Source organism: Vulpes lagopus, chromosome 4 (assembly GCF_018345385.1).
Source record: "Vulpes lagopus strain Blue_001 chromosome 4, ASM1834538v1, whole genome shotgun sequence".
NCBI classification, from domain to species: domain Eukaryota; kingdom Metazoa; phylum Chordata; class Mammalia; order Carnivora; family Canidae; genus Vulpes; species Vulpes lagopus.
The window spans coordinates 44,581,186-44,602,963 of NC_054827.1; the positions used below are offsets into that span (position 1 = coordinate 44,581,186).

At 45.8% G+C, this 21,778-nt stretch overlaps 1 protein-coding gene across 2 annotated transcripts; it reads right to left on the reverse strand.

The window, feature by feature from the left end:
- Window positions 1-2,358: 2,358 nt before the first annotated feature.
- On the reverse strand, window positions 2,359-11,439 carry LOC121488989 (GTPase IMAP family member 5-like). Of its 2 annotated transcripts, none has more exons than XM_041751369.1 (3): window positions 10,964-11,439; window positions 5,750-5,795; window positions 2,359-3,729 (listed from the first exon to the last, which is right to left on the reverse strand). In XM_041751369.1, the coding sequence occupies exons 2-3, from the start codon at window positions 5,790-5,792 to the stop codon at window positions 2,843-2,845; spliced, it is 930 nt and encodes a 309-aa protein (XP_041607303.1). In that variant the 5' UTR covers window positions 5,793-5,795; window positions 10,964-11,439; the 3' UTR covers window positions 2,359-2,842. The 2 variants fall into 2 exon arrangements, with proteins under 2 accessions (XP_041607303.1, XP_041607302.1); XM_041751368.1 differs by having other exon boundaries at window positions 5,750-5,798; window positions 10,964-11,438.
- Between the last annotated feature and the right edge of the window lie 10,339 nt (window positions 11,440-21,778).

Here is a 21,778-nt window from a genome sequence, read left to right on the forward strand (position 1 = left end):
TCTGGGAATGTTCAAAAATGTTCCATATAAATTAACGGTAATTGTTTCTTTGCTTTATGCTGCCGTGTTGGCTTTCAAAAGGTTTCCTAGGAATGCCCTGCCTTCGGAAATCGGAGATTGGGAAGGGTCTGCATTGCTGTCCAGAACCACCTGGTGTAAATTCCACCTTTTGTCAGGGTTGCCCATGGGAGTCCTCTCCTCTCCATCCCATTCCCTCTGCTGCAGCTCAACCCCTGATGGCTCAGATGGAAATCTTCTTTTCTAAATGTTATCCCTGCCCCCAGGCTTACATTTATATAATCCAACCACCACATTGCTGCCACGGAATCTTCCTAAAATATGCGAATCTCCTTAAAAACCTCCAGTGGCTCCCTTTTTTTCTTTTCTTTTCTTTTTTTTTTTTTTAAGATTTTATTTATTTATTCATGAGAGACACAGAGAGAGGCAGAGACATAGGCAGAGGGAGATGCAGGCTCACTGTGGGGAGCCTGACACGGGACTCCATCCCAGGACCCCGGGATCACGACCTGAGCCTAAGGCAGACATTCAACGACTGAGCCACCCAGGCGTCCCAATGACTCCCTTTTCCTAGAAGACAGCAGTGGAACCCTGAGGGACCTACTGAGATCCCCGCCCAGCCCTGTCTCTCCCTGCACCTCTCAAGTGCTGATTCCCTTCCCCTCCTGGATAGTGGCCTCCCCAAGCAGGGACTGCCCAGAGAGGCCAGTCAGCGTGTTCCTCGACAGACACAAACACTACCCTGTCTAGGGACCCTGTGTGCAATCCTTTTGGCCAACATCTTACCTCTGAACAAATTACTCTTACATCCATGCCTGTGTGCCCTTTATTCCTCTATCACGTGATCCCTTATGTAGAGCAGGAGCCGTGTACCATTTTTCTCATATTCCTGGTGCCCGGCATAGAACCCAGCTCTCAGCACTCCCGTAGTAAATGGAGCTGCACTGGATTGACTCAAGCAAGGAGAGATCCGGTAAGGTGGCACAAATTGAGAATGCTGCCTTCAGGGGGTGGTCCTTGGTCTGAAAACTTGGCATGTCCCGGGTTTGAGGACTTGAATATAACGTCTCTTGACATGTCTGGAGTCAATTACTCAATGCAGCTGTAGAGGTCAATGTGGTACCTTTGTCACCCATAGAGGTTTGGAGATTACACCTGGGTGTCACATTGAGTCCCTAAGACTCACCCCAGAATTAGCTATTTACCCATCCAGCCACAGGCTGCCTGGGACGACTGCAGGTCTCCCTCCCAGAATACCAAGGAGCAGAGAAGGAGGGCAGGGGGTGGCTACCAAAGATGCCCCTCATCTGATTTGTCTGTTTCCACTGAATTCATGACCTCGGCTTAGAGTCCCAAGGTCTGCCCTCTTCTCTTTACTACCATTGAAATGTTGGGTACGACACTTTCCTCAAATTCCCACAGAGAGCACATCTGATTGAACTGGACTGTACTGGGTTTGAGGTTAAGATGTTGCATGCGATGTAGCTCGACCAGCAACAGGAAACACACTGTGAGATGGACCCAGTCTGAACTGCAAGGTGTTTTATACAGCCTGTGAGGTGCGAAAGGCCTTCACAATTTAAAATGGTTGAGGACATCAGAGGAAGAATAATGTTTTCATGGCCACATGTGAAAGTTACAGCAAATTCAAAGGTCATAGTTTGTCAAGCTTTATGGGAATGCAGCCTCCTGGAGCCTGTGGCGGCTTTTGCATTACCAGGACAGAATTGAGTAGACTATAGACCATTTCTTAAAAAGATATTTTATTTATTCATTTGAGAGAGAGAGAGGGAGTGAGAGCACAAGTCAGGAGGAGTGGGAGAGGGAGAAGCAGACTTCCTGAGGAGCAGGGAGCCCGACGTGGGGCTTGATCCCAGAACCCCAGGCTCATGACCTGAGCCAAAGGCAGATGCTTAACCCACTGAGCCACCCAGGCACCCAACTATAGACCATTTTTAAGCCTAAAATTTTATTCACTATCCAGCCCTACCACCCCTACTCTAAGAAATTACAGTTCCTTTGTTTTCTCAGCCACTGATAATTTCCTAGTGACTGCTTTTCCTGAGGCTCAGCCCCTATCGTGCTGCTATGACCCCCTCCTGTACCTGTTCCAGGGCCTCTTCTGGTCTCAGGAACTGGCCCTTACCCCTCCTCATCATTCTTTCTCCCAGGGGGCAGGGGGGTGGGTGTCAGCTTTTATGACTAACTCTGATGAAATCAGAGCATGTTTCTGAATAAAATAAGGCATTCTGTCACCAACTTTTTTTTTTTTTTTAAATTTTTTTTAATTTTTATTTATTTATGATAGTCACAGAGAGATAGAGAGAGAGAGGCAGAGACACAGGCAGAGGGAGAAGCAGGCTCCATGCACCGGGAGCCCGACATGGGACTCGATCCCGGGTCTCCAGGATCGCGCCCTGGGCCAAAGGCAGGCGCCAAACCGCTGCGCCACCCAGGGATCCCGCTGTCACCAACTTTTAATATAACACACGTGTCTCCCCTCAACAGCACAACGGCTTGAAGCAGGGCCCAGAGGTGGCACATCCCCATGGCTTCGCCCCCCGCCACCTGCCTCCCTGCACGTCCCAACCACTTCGTGACAGTTTCTCTTGTACCATCACAATTCTTAACAAAACAAAAAAGAAAAATATTTTTTTTCCTTTGGGTTTTATTTACCTAAAAGGCTTGAAGAAAATGGACAGCGTGTCCAGATGTGATGGAGAGAAATGGAACGTGACATTAGGTAAAAAAATCAAAGGCTCTGGCCCAGAGATGGTGACTCTGAACACACAAACCAGCTGATGCAGCAATCACCTGAAAAGGCTCAGTGCCCATGAGTAATACACAGGTTAATTAAAGTGGCAAGGAAAATCAAAAGGCATATAATAAGGACCGCAGAAATCCCGATATGAGAAAGCATCCACTTTGTGATTTTAAGGAGCGCCGGGCAGGCCCAGGTACTCCCGGGACCTCGCAGGTCTCGCTTCTGCTTTTCCACCTGCACCCGCACACTGGCCAGGTGGCCCCCCAGCTCCGCCCCGCGGGTGCCACCTCCGCCTCGCTGCAGCAGCTGGGCTTGGAAGAAGAGGTCGTTGCTGTAGAAGGCGCCACCCGTCTCCCTCTCCAGCCTCTCCACCACGGCCATCAGCCTGGCCAGCTGCTCCCTCTGCTCCTCCCCGGTGGCCCTGTTGTTGAAGGCGCAGTACCTCCTCCCGCACTCCTGCACCAGGCTCCTCAGGCTGTGGTTGTCCGTGTCTGCCAGGTAGTCGTCCAGGGACTCGCCCGCCAAGTCCTCCTTGTGGGTGAACAGGACCACCACGTGCCTCATGGCCCCCGCCCCGAAGACCTCCTTCACCCTCCTCACGGCCACCGCGTCCTGGGCGGTGAAGCGCCCCAGCGGGGTCACCAGCAGCAGCACGTGGGGCCCCGGGGCGGACAGCAGGTAGCAGTCCCCGATGGCCTTGTACAGCTCTTGGGTCTGAGCCTCTGCCTCGAAGAGAGGGGGCGTGTCGACCACCAGGATGCTCCTTCCGTTCCAGGTCCCTGTCTCCCCCTGGCACGTTTTGGTCACAGGCTGGTTCCCCAGCCTAGACTCAAACACCGGCTGGCAGAGGATGCTGTTCCCTGTGGCACTTCTCCCGCTGCCTGTCTTGCCCACCAGGATGATCCTCAGGGAGGGTGGTGTTGCAAACCAGTTATCTTCGTCTCTGCCTATAAAAAACCAATTTGTTGTGTCTATTAAGTTAGTGATTATTTTTCTAAAGATTTTATTTATTTATTTGACAGAAAGAGAGAGTGAGTATAAGCAGGGTGAGCAGCAGGCAGAGGGAGAGGGAGAATCAGGCTCCTTATAAGTAGGAAGCCCAATATGGGGCTTGATCCCAAGACCCCAGGATCATGACCTGAGACGAAGGCAGACACATCAACGACAGAGTCACCCAGGCACCCCTAAGTTAGTGATTCTTAGTATTTTTAGGTTATGGGCCTTCATGGTATCTCACGAAAGCTGGTGAACCTCCCTCCCCCAAAACAATCATATCTAAAGACACACAAAAGTTTGTATACCACTTGAAGATGTTCATGGATCCCAAAAAGCTGACATTAGAAGCTCATGCTTAGACCCACGGCCAAGTGAGGCACTGCCCCAAGGATGCTCTAAGCACTTCATCTAGAGCAGGGAAAACGTGGCTTTTTTTTGTTTTGTTTTGTTTTTTTTTAGAAAAAGAATGTGTCCCGTGCTTTTTCACAGATGGTGCTTTGGCCATTTTCATGCTAAATAAATATAAGATTAGAAGGAGGCAGAGGATGAGAAGCCACAAATGAGAAAATATTATCACCTCTTCTCCACCCACAGATCCCCAGGCATGCCCGCACAGCAGTACCCAACATGTGCATCTAAACCTCAGGGGTAAAGGACGTCTCAGATGCCAGCTACAGTACCCTTCCATCAACGACCAGCTGAATAGCCCTGGGTCTCTACTCTCTTGGTGGGCAGTTGGGCATTTGCAACTGAGACTTGTTTATGTCAAGGATAAAGTCTGGGAGATGCCCCTGGACTGGAGGCTGAAGAAGAGCGGAAGAGCAGTAGAAGCACGTGTGTTGGGGAGATCTGTCTGATTGAGTTACAGGAAATGATCACAGAAGTGGTGTTGGGGAGGGCGACTCTGAGCCAAGAGCTAAAATCTTCAGGGGGGACACCTGGGTGGCTCAGTGGTTGAGCGTCTACCTTCGGCTCAGGATGTGATACCGAGGTTCTGGGATGGAGTCCCACATCGGGCTCCTATATGGAGCCTGCTTCTCCCTCTGCCTCTCTCTGTGTCTCTCATGAATAAATAAATAAAACCTTAAAAAAAATAAAATCTTCAAGGGATGAAGGTGGGTGAGAACCCCAGGACTTTTAGACTTCTTATGAGTCCAAATGAATTAAACTCATTTCAGTCTCCTAAAATCTCTTGCTTTATTCCTTCTACTTTGTGTCGGTTCTTCCTCTCCTTAAGTATTTGCAGCAAGCACCATTACTCAATCTCTACGGGAACTTAGCCTCTTTCCAGTTCGGAGCAGACCAGGAAAGAGAGATTGTTTTTCACAATCATGTTCCAAATCCTCCAAACTGACGTGGAGTTTCACTTCCACGTTTCCCACAGGTCACGTGGCATGACAGTGTGTGGGGTGTGATGATAATAGGGAAGGTAAGGAACAAGTGATAATTGCCTCCTTCTTCATTTTATTTATGTATTCATTTATTTTTATTTTAAAGATTATTTATTTATTCATGAGAGACACAGGCAGAAGGAGAAGTAGGCTCCCTGCAGGGGGCCTGATGTAGAACTTGATCCCGGGACCCTGGGATCACGCCCTGAGCCAAAGGCAGATGCTCAGCCACTGAGCCACTCAGGAGTCCCTCTTCCTCACTTTATTTTTTTATTATTATTTTTAAAATTTTATGTATTAATGAGAGACACACACAGAGAAAGAGAGAGAGAGGCAGAGACACAGGCAGAGGGAGAAGCAGGCTCCATGCAGGGAGTCCGACATGAGACTCGATCCCGGGTTCCCAGGATCAAGCCCTGGGTCAAAGGCGGTGCTAAACTGCTGAGCCACCGGGGCTGCCCTCTTATTTACTTTAGAATAGCGGGGTTTCTGTCCCTGTGTTTGAGATGGAGGTGGGTGGAGGGAGAGCAACAACTCTCCCAGGTGCCTGGAGCTCCTGAGAACATCCAGGCTTTCTTACCTTCAGCCATCGTTCCGTATCTGCTCCTCTGAAGCCCTTCCATGCTCTTCTGGAATAGAAAACAGAAAAGGAATAAAAGCAAGTGTCCATATGGGAGTTGCTAAGGCCTGAAACACTTTCAATTCAGACGTCTAAGAATAATTATCCTAGGATAAGCCATTTCCATTGCTAATTTTCTAACTCATATTATACTTTCAAACATCTATGACTAACTTTAGGCAAATCAGGCAAAGCTAGGTTATGTTAACGCAATGCACTGTTGAAAAAAATTTTTTTCAACTTACAGGAAATTAGGAAATATTTTTAAACAAATCAGTTATCTCTCTCCAACTTTTAAAGGCATAAAATGAAGAGTGCATTCTTCTATGGAAGCAGGAGTGGGACATTACTATTATTGTTTGGAATCAAAGTAGATGAACTTGCTAGAATACAGGGGGGAAAACTGCCTTTCTGTAAATAACATTGATTTGTCAGAAGTCCTGAGAATTTCCAGTCCCAGAAGCTGTGGTAGATGGATATTCCAGGGGCAAAGAGGAAAGTACAAGGTTCCTTCCAGTGGTAGGGCGGATAGGGGACAGGACTCCTTCAGGGACTGACAGGAGAGGAAAGAGTGGTAGGGAGGTGAGCACTGACATCTTCCTTACCCCTTCCACCCCCAGCCCTGCCCACCCTCCAAGTCATGGGTAGAGAAAAGATGGTGCCATAGTTGAAGGGAAAGAATCGACATTCAAGACAAATTGAAGATAACGTCATAGCCTGCTCAGATTTTATTTTATTTTAAAATTAAAAAAAGATTTTATTTATTTATTCATGAGAGACAGAGAGAGAGGGGCAGAGACACAGGCAGAGGGAGAAGCAGGCTCTCTGTGGTGAGCCCGATGCAGGATTCAATCTCAGGATCCTGGGATCATGACTTGAGCCGAAGGCAGCCACTCAACCACTTAGCCCATGCCCCACCTGCTCAGATTTTAATACAACTTCTTTCCTGGTGGGCTCTGAGGTTCTGGTCTCCTCCAAATCACCATTTTTTGTATCTCAGCAGATTTAACTGGAAATCGACACAACCATTAGCATAAAAGTTTCATTCAAATGAGGCAGAGTATTGGGTCCTCTTCCTTGATGTTAAAAGGTAAGTGTGCACAAGACATGCAACCATAATTGAGAGGAACTCTGAGGCTCTATTATGTGTCCCTTTTCAGTCTGAAAAGTGATGCAGTTATGAAACAAACTTCTTAAGTGGAGGAATACACAGAGTTATAAAACAAATGGCATCGTTTGCCATGAAAAATGTAAATATTTCAGCATCTTGGCTGCAGCTGTTCTGTTTGATCGAGAAGTGGAAACATTACACATATGGCTCCATTCACATTTTTCGGCTTCCAATCTTAGTCCCCCTCCCTCTGTCCTTCCAAGGCAACCGATATTCTGAGGATTTTATGGCTCATTCTCATTTGTGTATTTATACTTCTACATACAGTGTCTCTATAGATATTGTATTGTTTTTGTATTTGAAACATTTTATATAAATGATGCTATTTATGTAATATTTTATCAATAATTTTTTTTTAAATTTTTTTTTATTTATTTATGATAGTCACACAGAGAGAGAGAGAGTGAGAGGCAGAGACACAGGCTGAGAGAGAAGCAAGCTCCATGCACCGGGGAGCCCGACGTGGGATTCGATCCCGGGTCTCCAGGATCGCGCCCTGGGCCAAAGGCAGGCGCCAAACAGCTGCGCCACCCAGGGATCCCTATCAATAATTTTTAAAACATTTATTTATTTATTTATTTGAGTATGAACAGGTGGGAAAGGCAGAGAGAGAGGGAGAGAGAGAATCTCAAGCAGACTCTGCAAAGAGTATGGAGTCAGACATGGGGCTTAATCTCATGACCCTGAGATCATGACCTGAGCCAAAATCAAGAGTCTGACCAACTGAGCCACCCAGGCACCCCTTCACTCACAAACGTTTAAGCTGTTTCAAACTACATGCTTGCTACTACAAACAATGCTGTAGAATGATCCTATATGTCTCCTCGTGCACATGTGCAACAAGTTACCTGGGACAGACAGTTGCCAGATGACTAGGTACTACCAACTAGGACCCCAGGATGGTTGGGTGAACTCCCACACTGGCACCAGCCACATATGAGAATTCCTAAACCTAATTAGACTTATTTTTTTTTGTCACTCTTATGGGTATAAGTAAGGACATCTTAATTAGCTTAAACTTGCATTTTGCTAATTTCCACTGAATCAAAAATTATTTTCATAGTTTATTTGCTATTCAGGTTGCTCCCGTCATATAGAAATAAAATTTGCACATTCTATTCACACGGTGGATCTTTTGGGGTCCTCTTTGGGAGAAACTCTCTACTTCCACGTTACCAGAGTATATTGAGACAACTTACTTCCTTCATTTCCGTTCTTCCTTTCCTTCTCCTTCCTTTTCCTCCTCTTCTTTCTTTCCTTAAGCCCAGAGAAGAGCGTTTTCCTCACCATCTACCATGGGCTATCCTAGTTTCTGGTAAATTATACTCCAACTTTTGCTAAAACTGCTCAAATTCTCTGGCATCTTTTGTATTTTAGATGACATTTTCTGAGGTTTGGGAACTTCAGAAAATATTCTGGAATCAATCTATTCAAAAAGCCGATGATAACAGTGGTGAGGATGTTGACAATGGGCTTCATCATTGGAAGCATCCTTGTGCAGCCATCCCTAACCTAAATTCCTTCATGTCTGTGATTCTAATTGTTTTTCTAAATTCCTTGTGATGTGATCAAGTTAGGTGTTGAAATTTCTATTAGAATATTAGGAAATTGGGATCCCTGGGTGGCACAGCGGTTTAGTGCCTGCCTTTGGCCCAGGGCACGATCCTGGAGACCCGGGATCGAATCCCACGTCGGGCTCCCGGTGCATGGAGCCTGCTTCGCCCTCTGCCTGTGTCTCTGCCTCCCTCTCTCTGACTATCATAAATTAAAAATTAAAAATTAAAAAAAAGAATATTAGGAAATTAAACATCAAATGACTTGCCCAAGGTCATCAGATTGCCGTGGAGCTAAGATTAAAAAAAAGGGGGGGGGAATCCCTGGGTGGCACAGCAGTTAGGCGCCTGCCTTCAGCCCAGGATGTGATCCTAGAGTCCCGGGATTGAGTCCCACGTTGGGCTCCCTGCATGGAGTCTACTTTTCCCTCTGCCTGTGTCTCTGCCTCTCTTCTCTCTCTGTGTCTCTCATGAGTAAATAAATAAAATCTTAAAAAAAAAAAAGGATTAAAAAAAAAAAAGGCTCCTTTACTTGCATATTCTCTTGATTCCACAGGGGGGAGGAGAGAAGATTCCAAACAAGTTCACAAGCCTCTTGGGACACCACATACAACATTACCATCCCACGGTCAGGACATAAACTGATGTTGACCGACTGAAAGCCTGCCTTAAAATCAACACAGAGAATTGTATTCCAAAATTATGAGAGCATGTGTCTTTTTAAAAAGATTATTCAAAAATAAAAGTGCAGGAGTCACTCCAAATTGAAGTATTTCGATTTAAAACAATCTGGTGTTTTGATTTAAGTGTGACCAATGGGGCTGACGCAAAAGCCAATCAAACTCAGGCTGAGATGCAGCCGGGTCGTTCTCCTGAACCATCTTCTGAGTAGTCAGCCTGCAGGGGAAGACATACGTCTCCCTGAGGGATAGATTTTTAGGCAGATATCGACAAATAAGAAAGTGTCCAGGGGTGGCTCAGTCGGTTAAGCATCAGACTCTTGATCATGATCTCAAGTCATGATCTCAGGGTCCTGAGATTGAGCCCACTGCTTGGCTTCATGCTCTGCCCGGAATCTGCTTGAGATTCTCTCTTTCTGCCCATCCCCCTACTCTCTCTTTCTAAAATAAAATAAATAAATAAAATATTTTTTTAAGTGTCCAGAGGCGAGTCTGGAAGGATATTGACAGAAATGCTAAAATGAGTCATAGACAAAATATTAACAGGATAGAATAAAGTGTCAGAAAAGACTGGGGGAAGGACTGTACATACACCCAAAGGAATGTGGCGTCAGTCTCAGAGTAGGCAAAAGTGGAAACAGAGAATGGAGGCAGATTTCTTCTCCAAAAGGAAAATTCTACTAATCTTCTCCAAAATGGGGCCAGGTATCATGAGAGAGTGGCGGGCAGCATGCAAGCAGAGATTATGACAGTATCAGACAGGGATTGTGGGAGGATCTCGCTTAGGTAGGAGTTTCAAGCAAAGGAACATAAAGTGCACTTTGATTTTAAAATTATATGAGCCACATTTTATCATGATGATACTTTATTTTATCAAACTATGAAAAAGCAGGCTCTCTAATGCTGTTCTAGGATAGATAAAAGTATTTATCTACCTTATTCATAAGTATCCCTTCACTCATCTGCCCAGTCCCCGTATTTCCTGGTATAAGTCACTTGTTGGGTACTTTAGTCATTGTGATGTTGTGATCTGTGTCTCACTAAGAATTAGTGGACAAAAGGATTGTTTCCATGTGCCCTGAGCATAGTCTGTTTGTCACAGGATAGAGTCCTACATCATGTCACAGGAAATGGGGAGAATAGAATGGCTTTCAGATCAAAGTCAAGAGACAATGTCCACTGAGGAGTCTCCTTTGAAATGCTGGGCTCCTGGGGTGGGGGCTGGGAGGGGGATAATGATCCGTATTTGCCCTTTACAACCCTGAGAATCCATCCTTCTCTACCAGACCTTTCTGGGATTTGGCACAAGTCAGGGCTTGGGAGTGGTGGGAGGGCTGTGAGAAGTTAGGAGAGTTGAGAATGAGAAGTGTGTCCCCTCCCAGCTAGGGCACCTCTGGAGTTTCAGTTTTCTCATCTGTCAATATCAGGACAGGACATCTGTCAATATCAGGACAATATCAGTCCAGCTTTATGAAACCCTGCGGGGCCTCGGAGATCCTAGGAGCTAAGAAGGAGCAACGCGACGGAGAAGACCGTCGCGCCATGAAATGCGCTGGGTTGGGAGCGCAGGGTCAGGGGGTCCCAGCCTGTGTCCGCGGCCACCCCAGGGCGGCTGTGCCCGGGGCTCTGACCATCACCAACCCGGTCCACCAAGGCGCGAACCCACAAGGACGGTAACCTGGGCGAGATCACACCAGAGTCACCGGCTGGAACCAAATCGTGGGCCCTCAGACCCCCAAAGACGCTGGGACGGGCACCGGGTTCCCCTTACCAGGCGCGGCGCTGCGGGCTCGGTGCTCGACCGCGGCTCTCCGGGCGGCTTGGGGCCTGGAGGCGGGCGGCTCTCGCGGCACAGGCAGCTCTGGGGGCGGGGGGTCAGGCTCTCCGGGCAGCTGGAGGGGGGCGGCTCTCCGGGGAGGGACCGCGGGCGGCTCCCGGGGCGGCTCGGGGAGCGGGCGGCAGGGACACGCGAGCTCCGGGCGCACGGGGGCGGGGGCGGGGGGCGCGGGCTCTCGGGGAGGCGAGGGCGCAGCAGGAAGCAGAGGTGGGTGCAGCTGGGGAGGAGCCGCGCGGGAGGCGGCAGGTTCCAGGGCTGGGCCTCGGCGCCACCGGAAGGCAAACTGGCTTAGGGAGCACGACCCCCCGCTCCGCGCCGATGGGGACGGTCCCTCGGGGTCCGTGGCCAAACCTGCCCGCAGCGGCCGGAGAGCAGCGAGCGCGCGGCGGGTGGCTCCCCTAAGGGGACGGTTCCTGCCGGAGCCTACCGGGGTTGCCACGCCCTCTCCCATGTCCTTCTTTTGACTCTTTAAAACAAGCAGAATTTGGAGGTAGAGGCTCTGAGGGCAGTGACGGACCCCCGGACGCCCCCAGTGACCCAGGAAAACCCTAGTGGGGCACCAGCCACTCCCCTCCGCGTCTATGGCAGGAGCACCTGCTCCGCCGGACTCCTCAGACCCTTGTTCGAGGCTCTGCTTCTAGAATGCTCCTGCTTACCAGGGACACAAGGCTGAACTGGTAGACGGAGGGGCTGAAAGAACAGCTCTAAGGACGAGATCTGAAGGACTCTCCAGACCTCCTGGCTGGCTGCCCCTTCTCTGTCCTCTGACAAACCAGCCCTAAGAGGCTTTAGGGGCCTGAAGCTTCTGTGTCCATTTATTGGGAGTGGGGCTGGGGGTGGGGAGGGGGCTGTGGTTCTTGTATTTGTCAACTGATTCACATTTAAGGCTAAGGTAGTGAATGTAAAACAATTACTCTGCATTTGTTTCTCGTGCCTCAGGAAACCGTTGGGACCACACCAAAATACAAAGCTTCTGCGCAGCTAAGGAAACAATCAACAAAACTAAAAGATGAACTACTGTATTTGCAGCATTATTTACAATTAGTCTCCAAGTAAGAGGACTTGACAATACTATTTGTTACACACAGTTCATCCTAAATTCACCTGGTAATTGGGGTGACCACCTGTGTTAGGTAATTGCCTTTATTCCAAGGGGAAAATAAACTCCAAACCTATTCCTCAGAGACCAGGAAGCACAGCCCCAGGCAAGGATAAAAAGTGAATGCAAAACCGGGAACAGTGAAGGGGGCTGATTTGCACAAGAGGTGCTAGAAACAGTTCAGTGACAACATAAGAAGTCCTAAGAGACCACCACCTGCATTTTTCTATGATGCCCAAAGCCTTTGGTGCCATTAGCCTCAGGGAGACGTGCTTGCACACATCTGCAAGCTTAACCCAGTGAGTAAATGAGTTCTGTGGAAGCAGAAGGCAAGACAGCCATGGGAGATGAGAGCTAGTAGGATCTCAGAGCTCATCTAGAATAGTTTTTTTTTTCTTTTTTTTCTCTCTCTCATATTACAGATAAAGAGACCAATGCTAGTAGAGAAATGCCATTCACAAAATCACATAGTTAATTTTAGTATATGGTGTAAAGTATGCATCGAGATTCTTTTTTTTTCCCCAAATGGATGTCCATTTTCCAGTCTTGGAAAGACTATCCTTTCGCTAATGAATTACCTGGTAAATTTTGCCAAAAATTTATTGTTCATATTGCCATTGGTCTATTTCTGGACTTTATTCTGTCCCACTGATCTATATGTATGGTCATTTTTACTAATACCTTGCAGTTATGATGAGTGTAGATTTATAGTAAGGCTTGCAATCAGGGAGTGAGAATCCTCCAACTTTTTCTCATTCAAAATAGTTTTTGTTGTTTGTTTTTTCATATAAATTTTAGAAGAAGTTTGTAAATATCTACAAAAAATCCCACTCGGATTTTGATTGACATTGTGTAATGAAATTGGGGGAGAATTGACATCTTAAGAATACTGAATGTTCTTATCCACAAACATAGGCTGTTTCCCCATTTATTTAGGTCTTCTTTGATTTTTCTCACCAACATTTGTAGTTTTCAGCTTTAAAATCTTAGATTTACCCCAAAGTAGTTTGTGGTTTTTAATGCTCTTGAGTAGGGGACAGGTGGGACTAGGTAATGACAGATAGGGAGTTACAGGATCAGGCTCACAAAAATCCCCCAAATGTGGACATGTAAGGAAACTAGAGATAAAAAAAAAAAAAAAACAAACCAGACCATCCTGTCCTAAGTGTCAGAGGTGGGATCCTGTTCTAACAGCTACTTGTGACCAACAAAAAATTACCAGTCTCTAAAAAGGAAGTAAGCCATTAAAGGTGTTATCACTAATCCTTACTCAATGGTGCTATCAGTGGAGATGTTAAAAGGATTTAAATTCCCTGGTTAGCTTTCAATAAAAGTCTGGTCCTAAAAGCCCTCAGTGGCAACCCTGTTGGGAGCACTCTCACTCCTGAGAGCTTTTTCTATAACCTCACCTAATATAAATCTAAGGCTTTACTCGCTCTCCTTTGTCCACAAGATTCATTCTTCGACTCTGTGAGACAGGAACTTTGCTCTCCCGCTTCACTATTATAATAGTACTGATGATTTAATTCCAATTTCCAATGGTTCATTGCCAGTAAACAGACATATAATCAATTTTGCATGTTAACCTTGCATTCTCCTACCTCGCTAACCTAATTTATTAGTCCTGGGATATTTTTTTCCTGAACTCTTTAGGATTTTCTACATAGATAATCATGTCATTTCTGAATAAAGAGCTTTATTACTTCCCTTCCGCTTTCTATGACTTTTTCCCCCCTTGCCTCATTTCTCTGGCTAAATGAGCAGTATGATGTTGAATTGGAGTGATAAGGATGGCTATCTTGGCCTTTTCCTGACCTTAAGGGGAAAGTGTCCAATCTTATGCCTCCTGTATTCTTACTGATTTTCTGTATGTTTTACTGAATACTAAGAAAGGCGGTTAAAGTCTCTAACTATACTTTTGGATTTATCTATCCTTTTGATTTGTTTAGCTTTTGCTTCATGTATTTTGAAGGAGTTTTAAGTGAATACATTTTTAGGACTGTTATGTCTTCCTGGTAAATTGACGTATTTATCCTTCTGCAATGTCTATTTTTACCTCTCTCTCTCTCTCTCTCTTTTAAAGATTTATTTATTTATTTGAGAGAGGGAGAGACAGAGCATGAGCAAGAGGGACAGAGGGAGAGAGAACCTCAAGCAGATTCCAAGCAGAGTGCAGAGCCCGATGTGGGGCTTCATTTCACCACTCTTAGATCATGACCTGAGCCAGAATCAAGAGTTGGATGCTTAAGTGACTGAACCACCCAGCCACCTCTTTCTTTGATAATATTCCTTGTTTGTAGCCTACTTTTCTATTAATATAGTGATTCAGCTTTCTTTTCATTAGCATTTTCATGGTATTTCCTTATGTATCTTTTTACTTTTAACCTATCAATATTGTTGTGGTAGACAGAGTTCTAAAACTGGCCCCCAAAACCCCTATGACAGTGTACGTACCCTGGACTCTCCCCTCTCCTTGAGCATGGGCAGACCTGTGAATAGGATGGAAGCCATTCTACATGAAAAAAGTGAAGGGACTCTACCATGGAATTAAGGTCCCTGATCTTCTGGTTCTAGGTTAGTCAAAAGGGAGATTATACCAAAAGGGCCTGACCTAATCAAGAAAGTTTTATTTTTTTAAAAGATTTTATTTATTTATTCATTCATTCATTCATTCATTCATTCAAGAGAGAGAGAGAGAGAGAGAGAGAGAAGCAGAGACACAGGCAGAGGGAGAAGCAGGCTCCACACAGGAAGCCTGATGTAGGACTCGATCCCCAGACTCCAGGATCACGCTCCAGGCCAAAGGCAGACACTAAACCGCTGAGCCACCCAGAGATCCCCAAGAAAGTTTTAAAAGAAAGAGGTTGTTCTGCTGGCTTTGAAGAAAGCAAATATCCATATTGTGAACTGCCTATCAAGAGGGGCAGCCTGTAGGACCCTCCAGAAGGACCTCAGTCCTACAACCACAAGCTACTCAATTCTATCAACAACTTGAATGAATTTGGAAAAGGATCCTGAACTTCAGATGAGAATCACTGCATGGCTGACTCCTTGACAGAGCTTTTGTGGAACTCTGAGCAGAGGACCTAGTTAGGCCATGCCTACACTCCTGACCCACAGAAACTGTGAGCTAATAAACGTATGTTGTTTTAAGTTGCCTAGTTTGAGATAATTTATTAGGCACCAACAGAAAACTAATATACTTGTTATATTTATAGTGAGTTTCTTTTAAATAGCATATGGTTGGTCTTGCTTTTTAATCCAATCTTACAGTCCCTGCATTTTATTTGGGGGTGTTTAGACCATTTATCACAGTCTACATGTAAGCAATATTAGGCCACTTCATGTGTAATTTAAGAAACTTACACAAGTACTTATAATTTCTACCTCCTGGGACTTTTAGATATGTGGTAGCTTCCTCAATACACTATTACTGCTTTTGTTTCAGATAATTATCTTTTAGAGCTATAAGTCCTTTATATTTATCTTCTTTTTTGCCATTTCTGGAGCTTTTTATTTCTTTAGGTAAACACAAATGTCTGTCTGGTATCACATTCACTCCTTCAGTCTAGAGAATTTCTTCCAATATTTGTTGTTCTGCAGATGGGCTGGCAGTGAATCAGCTCAGCTTCTGTGAGAGTCTTTAGCTCACCTTCATATTTGAAAGCTAGTTTTATTGTTTTTAGAAATCTGGGTTGACATCTGTTCTTTCCCTGATACACAGATATCTCTCAATTGTCTTCTGGATTGCAAGCTCTGACGAGAAATCATCTGTAATTACAATCTTTATTCCTCTAATATAATGCCCCTTTTCCCCTCCTGAGTTATTTTTAAGTTTTTGTCTTTATCTTTGGATTTTCACAGTTTGAATGTGAAGGGCCTAGATTTGTATTTGTTTCTGTATTTATCCTGCCTGAGCTTCTCTGGGATTCTGGGGCCCCTTTCACAACCACCTTCTTTTCCCACCCCTGAGCCCTGGGCCAGGTGAGTAGGTGCCTCCTCTGGGATCCACACCTCTTGACTAGAGAGAGTATGGCTGATTTAAAGAGGACTGACTTCCTTTAAAGTGTTTTGTCACATTCTGAAATAGAAATAAGGAAATCCTATCAGTTGGTTATACAACCCTAGGAAGGCATCTGATTTTCTAATGATGAGGCTTCAAGTACTTTCATGGGCTGGCCCACCCCCATAAAACTCCAAACTACCAGCATACCCTCCTAATTTAGGGTGCTCTGAGGCTTTCTGCCAATGCACCTGTGGCTCCTTCTCTTCTCCATTGTCTGAGGAGCTCAATTTTTTTTTTGCATAAAAATCCAGATCAATAATCATGTTGAAGACATTACCTAAATTTCTACTTCATGTTGGTAGGCCATGAACCATCATATGTGCTACAAAATTGGAAAATATTATTTTCAGTATAATTTACATTTGTCTTTTTGGCAATAAATTGTTATAAAGTAGATAGACTGATATATCAGAAGTAAACATTAACATGCAAGACCTGACATCTCTCTCACAGGCAATAATAAAACCTGGAAGGATCCCAAAGGGCAATATGTAGCCATATATAAGAACTAGACAGGTATTAAGGAGGATCGGTGTCTGCTTTTGTCTGAATGTTTGTGTAGTTTCTCCACGTTTTGTATGTTGAAAACTCAATGCCCAAGAGGATAGTTTTAGAGGTGGGGCCCTTGGGAGATGAGTAGGTCAAGAGGGTAGATCCCTTATGACTCAGAATTATGCCCTTCTATGTGGTCTATATATACAATGGAATATTCCTCAGCCACTAGAAACGACAAATACCCACCTTTTGCTTCAACGTGGATGGAACTGGAGGGTATTATGCTGAGTGAAGTAAGTCAGTCGGAGAAGGACAAACAGTATATGGTCTCATTCATTTGAGGAGTTTAAAAAATAGTGAAAGGGAATAAAGGGGAAAGGAGAAAAAATGAGTGGGAAATATCAGAAAAGGAGACAGAACACGAGAGACTCCTAACTCTGGGAAACGAATAAGGGGTGGTGGAAGGGGAGGTGGGCGGGGGGATGGGGTGACTGAGTGACAGGCACTGAGGGGGCACTTGACGGGATGAGCACTGGGTGTTATGCTATATGTTGGCAAATGAACTCCAATTTAAAAATATACAAAAAAAAAAAAAAAGAAAGAAAGAAAGAAAAGAGAAAAAGAAAGAAAAAAGAATTGTGTCCTTCTAAAAGAGGCCCCAGGAAGCTGACTCGTCCCTTCCACCAGGTGAAAACACAGCCAGAAGTCAGCAGTCTGCAACCCAGTCTGCTTCTCACCAGAATCTGACCCAGCCGGCATCTCCATTCTGACATCCAACCTCCAGAACTTTGGGGAAAATTCTTCTGTGTTTGATGAGCCGCCCAGTCTGTGGTATTTTTGGTCTTTTTAATATGTAACAGCTCAGGCAGACTAAGCGGGTGTCTAAATTTTTATAAATGCTCCAAATAAAAATGTTTTCTCTTTGCTATGAAACCACTGTCTCCGCAAAACTACCAGTCACTTCACTATTGTTTTCAAGAAAGGAAAAATGCGTCAAGACTGCTAAAATAAATTACGGACTTTTTAAATTTTTTTAAGATTTTATTTGTTCATGAGAGACACACAGAGAGGCAGAGACGCAGGCAGAGGGAGAAGCAGGCTCCCTGCCTGGAGCCCGATCCCAGGACGCGGGATCCCGCCCTGAGCCGAAGGCAGATGCTCCACCACGGCGCAGCCCAGGGGCCCCTCAATTACGGACGTTTTAAAGTTAGACGAATTCATTTAAAACTGTGCAAATAGTCAGAGGTAACCTCTAAACGCTTGAAGTGAGCCCTGAGCCTTTGCAGACTTGATACAAGCGCGCGGCGGCGCGGGGATGGCAGGCGGCGGAGCAGCAGGAGGAGCAGCAGCGCGCAGCAGCGCGCAGCAGCGCGCAGCAGCGCGCAGCAGCGCGCCCCCGCGGCACGAGCACCCCCGCCCCGCCCCCGCCCCCGCCCCGCCCCCGCCCCGGGCCGCCCCGGCCGCAGCCGCTCGCACGCCCGCCGGAGCCCGCCGTCCCGGGCCGCGCCGCGCAGCTCCGCCGCCAGCGCCAGCAGCTCCCGTGCTTGCCTCAAAGAGTTCCAAACACAATTGGTTGGTTCACTCGCTCATTCATTCATCTGTCACCCCTACTTACAATGGGTCAGGCAAGGTCCAAAGAGCTGGTGACAGCACAGTGAAAAAGGCATGGTTCCTACCTTCCCTGACATCAGAATTTAGCGAAAAACATTGGAAGGACCTGGCTAGCGTTGGAAGGATACCGTGAGAACTTTTGGGGGGCTTGGCTTGTCTTTCCAGGGACCCCAAATACAGAAAGCAGAGGGCAGATTATAGCGCATCCTCTGTGTCCGCGAGGGAGCTTTAGATGCTAGTTTTCGCAGGTAGTTTTGTGTCAGTGACCTAAGCTGTGGGTACTAAGTTTTCCCAGGAGGTTCCGCAGCCAGGGGAGACTTTGGAAAACCCTGGGAATCAGGAATTGGCTCAGTGACTCGGCGATCCGCCTGAGGGTGGTTGGCCTGGGGAAAAAGCAAGAAGAGAATTTGCCTTTTGTTTTTGGAAATTAGAAAGAGAATGTATCTGATCTGAAGAGCCTATGATCAGCTCTCAGAAAACCAAACACTTTGCTTGTGCAATTTGTCTGAATATGATCTGTGTGCTGGAGACATGGGCCACTGCCCTCTGGCTCCTACTGTCCTTGCCCCGATTCTGAGGCCTCTCAGAGTAAGTGATTTTACCCAATTCCGACCTGATTTAATGCAGTTAAACACTCAGTGAACAAGTTTGCCTGAGCACCGGAGTGCCTGGGCACAAGCACACAGCCTGTGCCCCTGGATTGCCTGATACTCAGTCCAAAGCTTTTTGTGTTTCTGCAGTAACACCCTTGCCACGTCCCCAAAGTCCTCAGTAAAGTTCACTCCACAGGCCTTAGGTGATTAGTTATCTTATGCATCCAAATCAGCAAAGTCCCATAACTGACCCCTGAGCAGAAGTGAAGAAACAGCCAGAAGATTCAGTGCACAGAACAAGAATGTAGCTACAGCATGAAGTCCTTGTCAATGCTGGAAATGAGAAAGTGTGCTGTAGGCAATTCACTGAACTTTCCAGTAGGTCACTGGAATTTTCTGTATTGTTTAGAAAGGGTGTTGAAATGATTTAATCTAGTTTTTAAGAGAGAAGTAAGCTCCAGCTTAAATCTGGGGGTCTCAATTGTTGAGACTTTAAACATATAGAAGCCCATATTCTTAATACTCTGAGTCTTCAAAGTTCATCTGGTTCAGTGTCTCCCAAAATTGCTGCTTTTCAGAATTACTTGAGTGTTCATTAAAAATAAACAGTTTTGTGGGCCATCCTCAGAGAGTCTGGTTCTTGATCCGATGTTTCTGATGTAATCAGTCCACCAATCAGAATATGGAAACCAGTTATTTATTCAAACTCTTGCATTGTACAGATGAGGAAATTTAAGTATGCTTGCAGCTGGGAGGGGGAGGCTGGAATGAAAGAGTGGATGACCCCTTTTAAGGTCATGCAGAGAGAGGGGTTGAAGACCCAGTTCCTAACCTCAGATGTCTCCTAAGGGCCTAGAGTGGGCAGTGAGGAGAGGGAGGGGAACGAATTCATTTGTATCTAGATTTCCCACATTGTGACTTGCTCTGAGGTTAGATTAGTTATGGCCCACAGCAATCTTTTGCCTTTGCTGAATATGCAATTTGGGCAATCTTTAGTGCCTTCCCAAATGTATTTTGTTCCTGAACCCACTTCTCTTACTGTATTATGAGAATGTAGAAGGAGACAGGCTTTGCCCCTAAACAGTTGTGCGTACCCTCCATGCGGGAGAAGATGCTTGTCAGACTTCTCTGAACTTCCACTATTTGAAACTCAGAACATCTTTAAAAACCTGGAGGCATGATCTTGATTGCTCTGCCTCTTACTCACCCACATGGTGTTCAGTGGAATGTAGGTGCTCAGGCAATAAACACTCTCAGAACCATGTTCCTGCTGGTTGGTCACAGCTCCCACTGCTCGGGGAGACCCCCTTCCCCTACAAGCTCTCCTTTTCTGCAGCAGCAGTAACAGGCTGTGATGTTGGCTTTAGAGGCCCCTGACCTAGTACTTTCCCTTCAGCTGTGAGTACAGAAGGCTGCTCCCCCCAGTGCAGGGAAGAAGTCTCAGAGCCTCTCAGAGCTCAGAGTCCCTGGAGGGAGGGCTCAGTGGTGACAATTTAAAGGGACGGAAGTGTTTGCCATGAGTTGTGGGTTTGCAGCATTTGTCCTACAAAAACCTACCCCCTGCTGTGACTAAGGTGGTTTGTGAATCCAGCAGGGCCCCCAGTACCAAATATTTTCCTCTAGCCAAGGATGGGAAGGTAGGTGCCCCCATGGTCTGACTTTATGTTTTTTTTTTTTTTTTTTTAAAGTAGGCTCCACACTCAACATAGAGCCCAACTCAGGGCTTGAATTCACAACCATGAGATCGAGACCTGAGCCAAGATGAAGAGTTAGAACTTGACCGAATGAGCCACTCAGGTGCCCCAGGGCTGACTTGACTTCTAGAATTGGTTACTGATCTAATCTTTAATTACTTTCACTCTCTAGGGATTTTTAAAAAATAAAATAGATCCAGAGAGTCTTTTGCCTCAGAACAAAGAATGTGATAGCTGTTCTCAACACCTATCTATTGATTGGACATTCATGTGGCCAGTGCTCTCGGATCCAATCTGTCAGAAGAGTCTGGAAGCAGAATCTCATCATCCTCTAAGAAATACAAGCTTCCCAGCTCATATAGAAGGCCCAAGGGCTAGCTAGTACATTGAAGATGAGTACCTATACATAGTTCTTAAATTAGCCTTATTACTAGGCTTGGTGATATCTGTGTTGACATCACCAATTCTAGTTCTTTTCTCTTCTAGAGCCAACTGTTACATGGTGAACAGGCTACAAAAGACTGGCAATAGACCCAATAAGGTCACTAACCAGCTGTGTGACCTGACCTAACACACATAAACTTTCTGAAGCTGATTATTCTTCTTGGGGACCCTAGCCTGAGCACCAATCTATTGGGCTGGGAGCTGCTTTTCCATCTCTTTCTTGCTGGCCTTTTTTTTTTTTTTTTTAAGGTAGGGAAGATACTCAGCTTCCAGTATTTCCCATCCTTTTTGGGAGACAGAATTTCTTGGTTGACTGACACCCCTACTGTTTGCATTCAGTGTTGCTGAAGAAGAAAGCCTCTTGTTCTCCTACTAAATCAGCAAGGCCCAGGCTTAGTGTGGGGTAACTGTGGTGTCCAGAACACAAAATTTAAGGAGGCGCTCCCTCCGCATTCACTCAAGTGCTATCTCTGCAAGTGAGTGCTTCCTTAAGAGTAAGATGCTGGTTGCTCCCCAAAAGAAATGATGTGTATATACAGTGGGATATGACTCAGCCATCAAAAAGAATGAAATCTTACCATTTGCAATGATGTAGATGGAATTAGAGGGTATTATGCTAAGCAAAATAGGACAATCAGAAAAAGACAAATACTGTATGATTTCACTCATATGTGGAATTAAACAAAACAGCTGAATGTAGGGGAGAAAAAAGAAAGAAGGGCAAATAGTAACAGACTTAACTCTAGA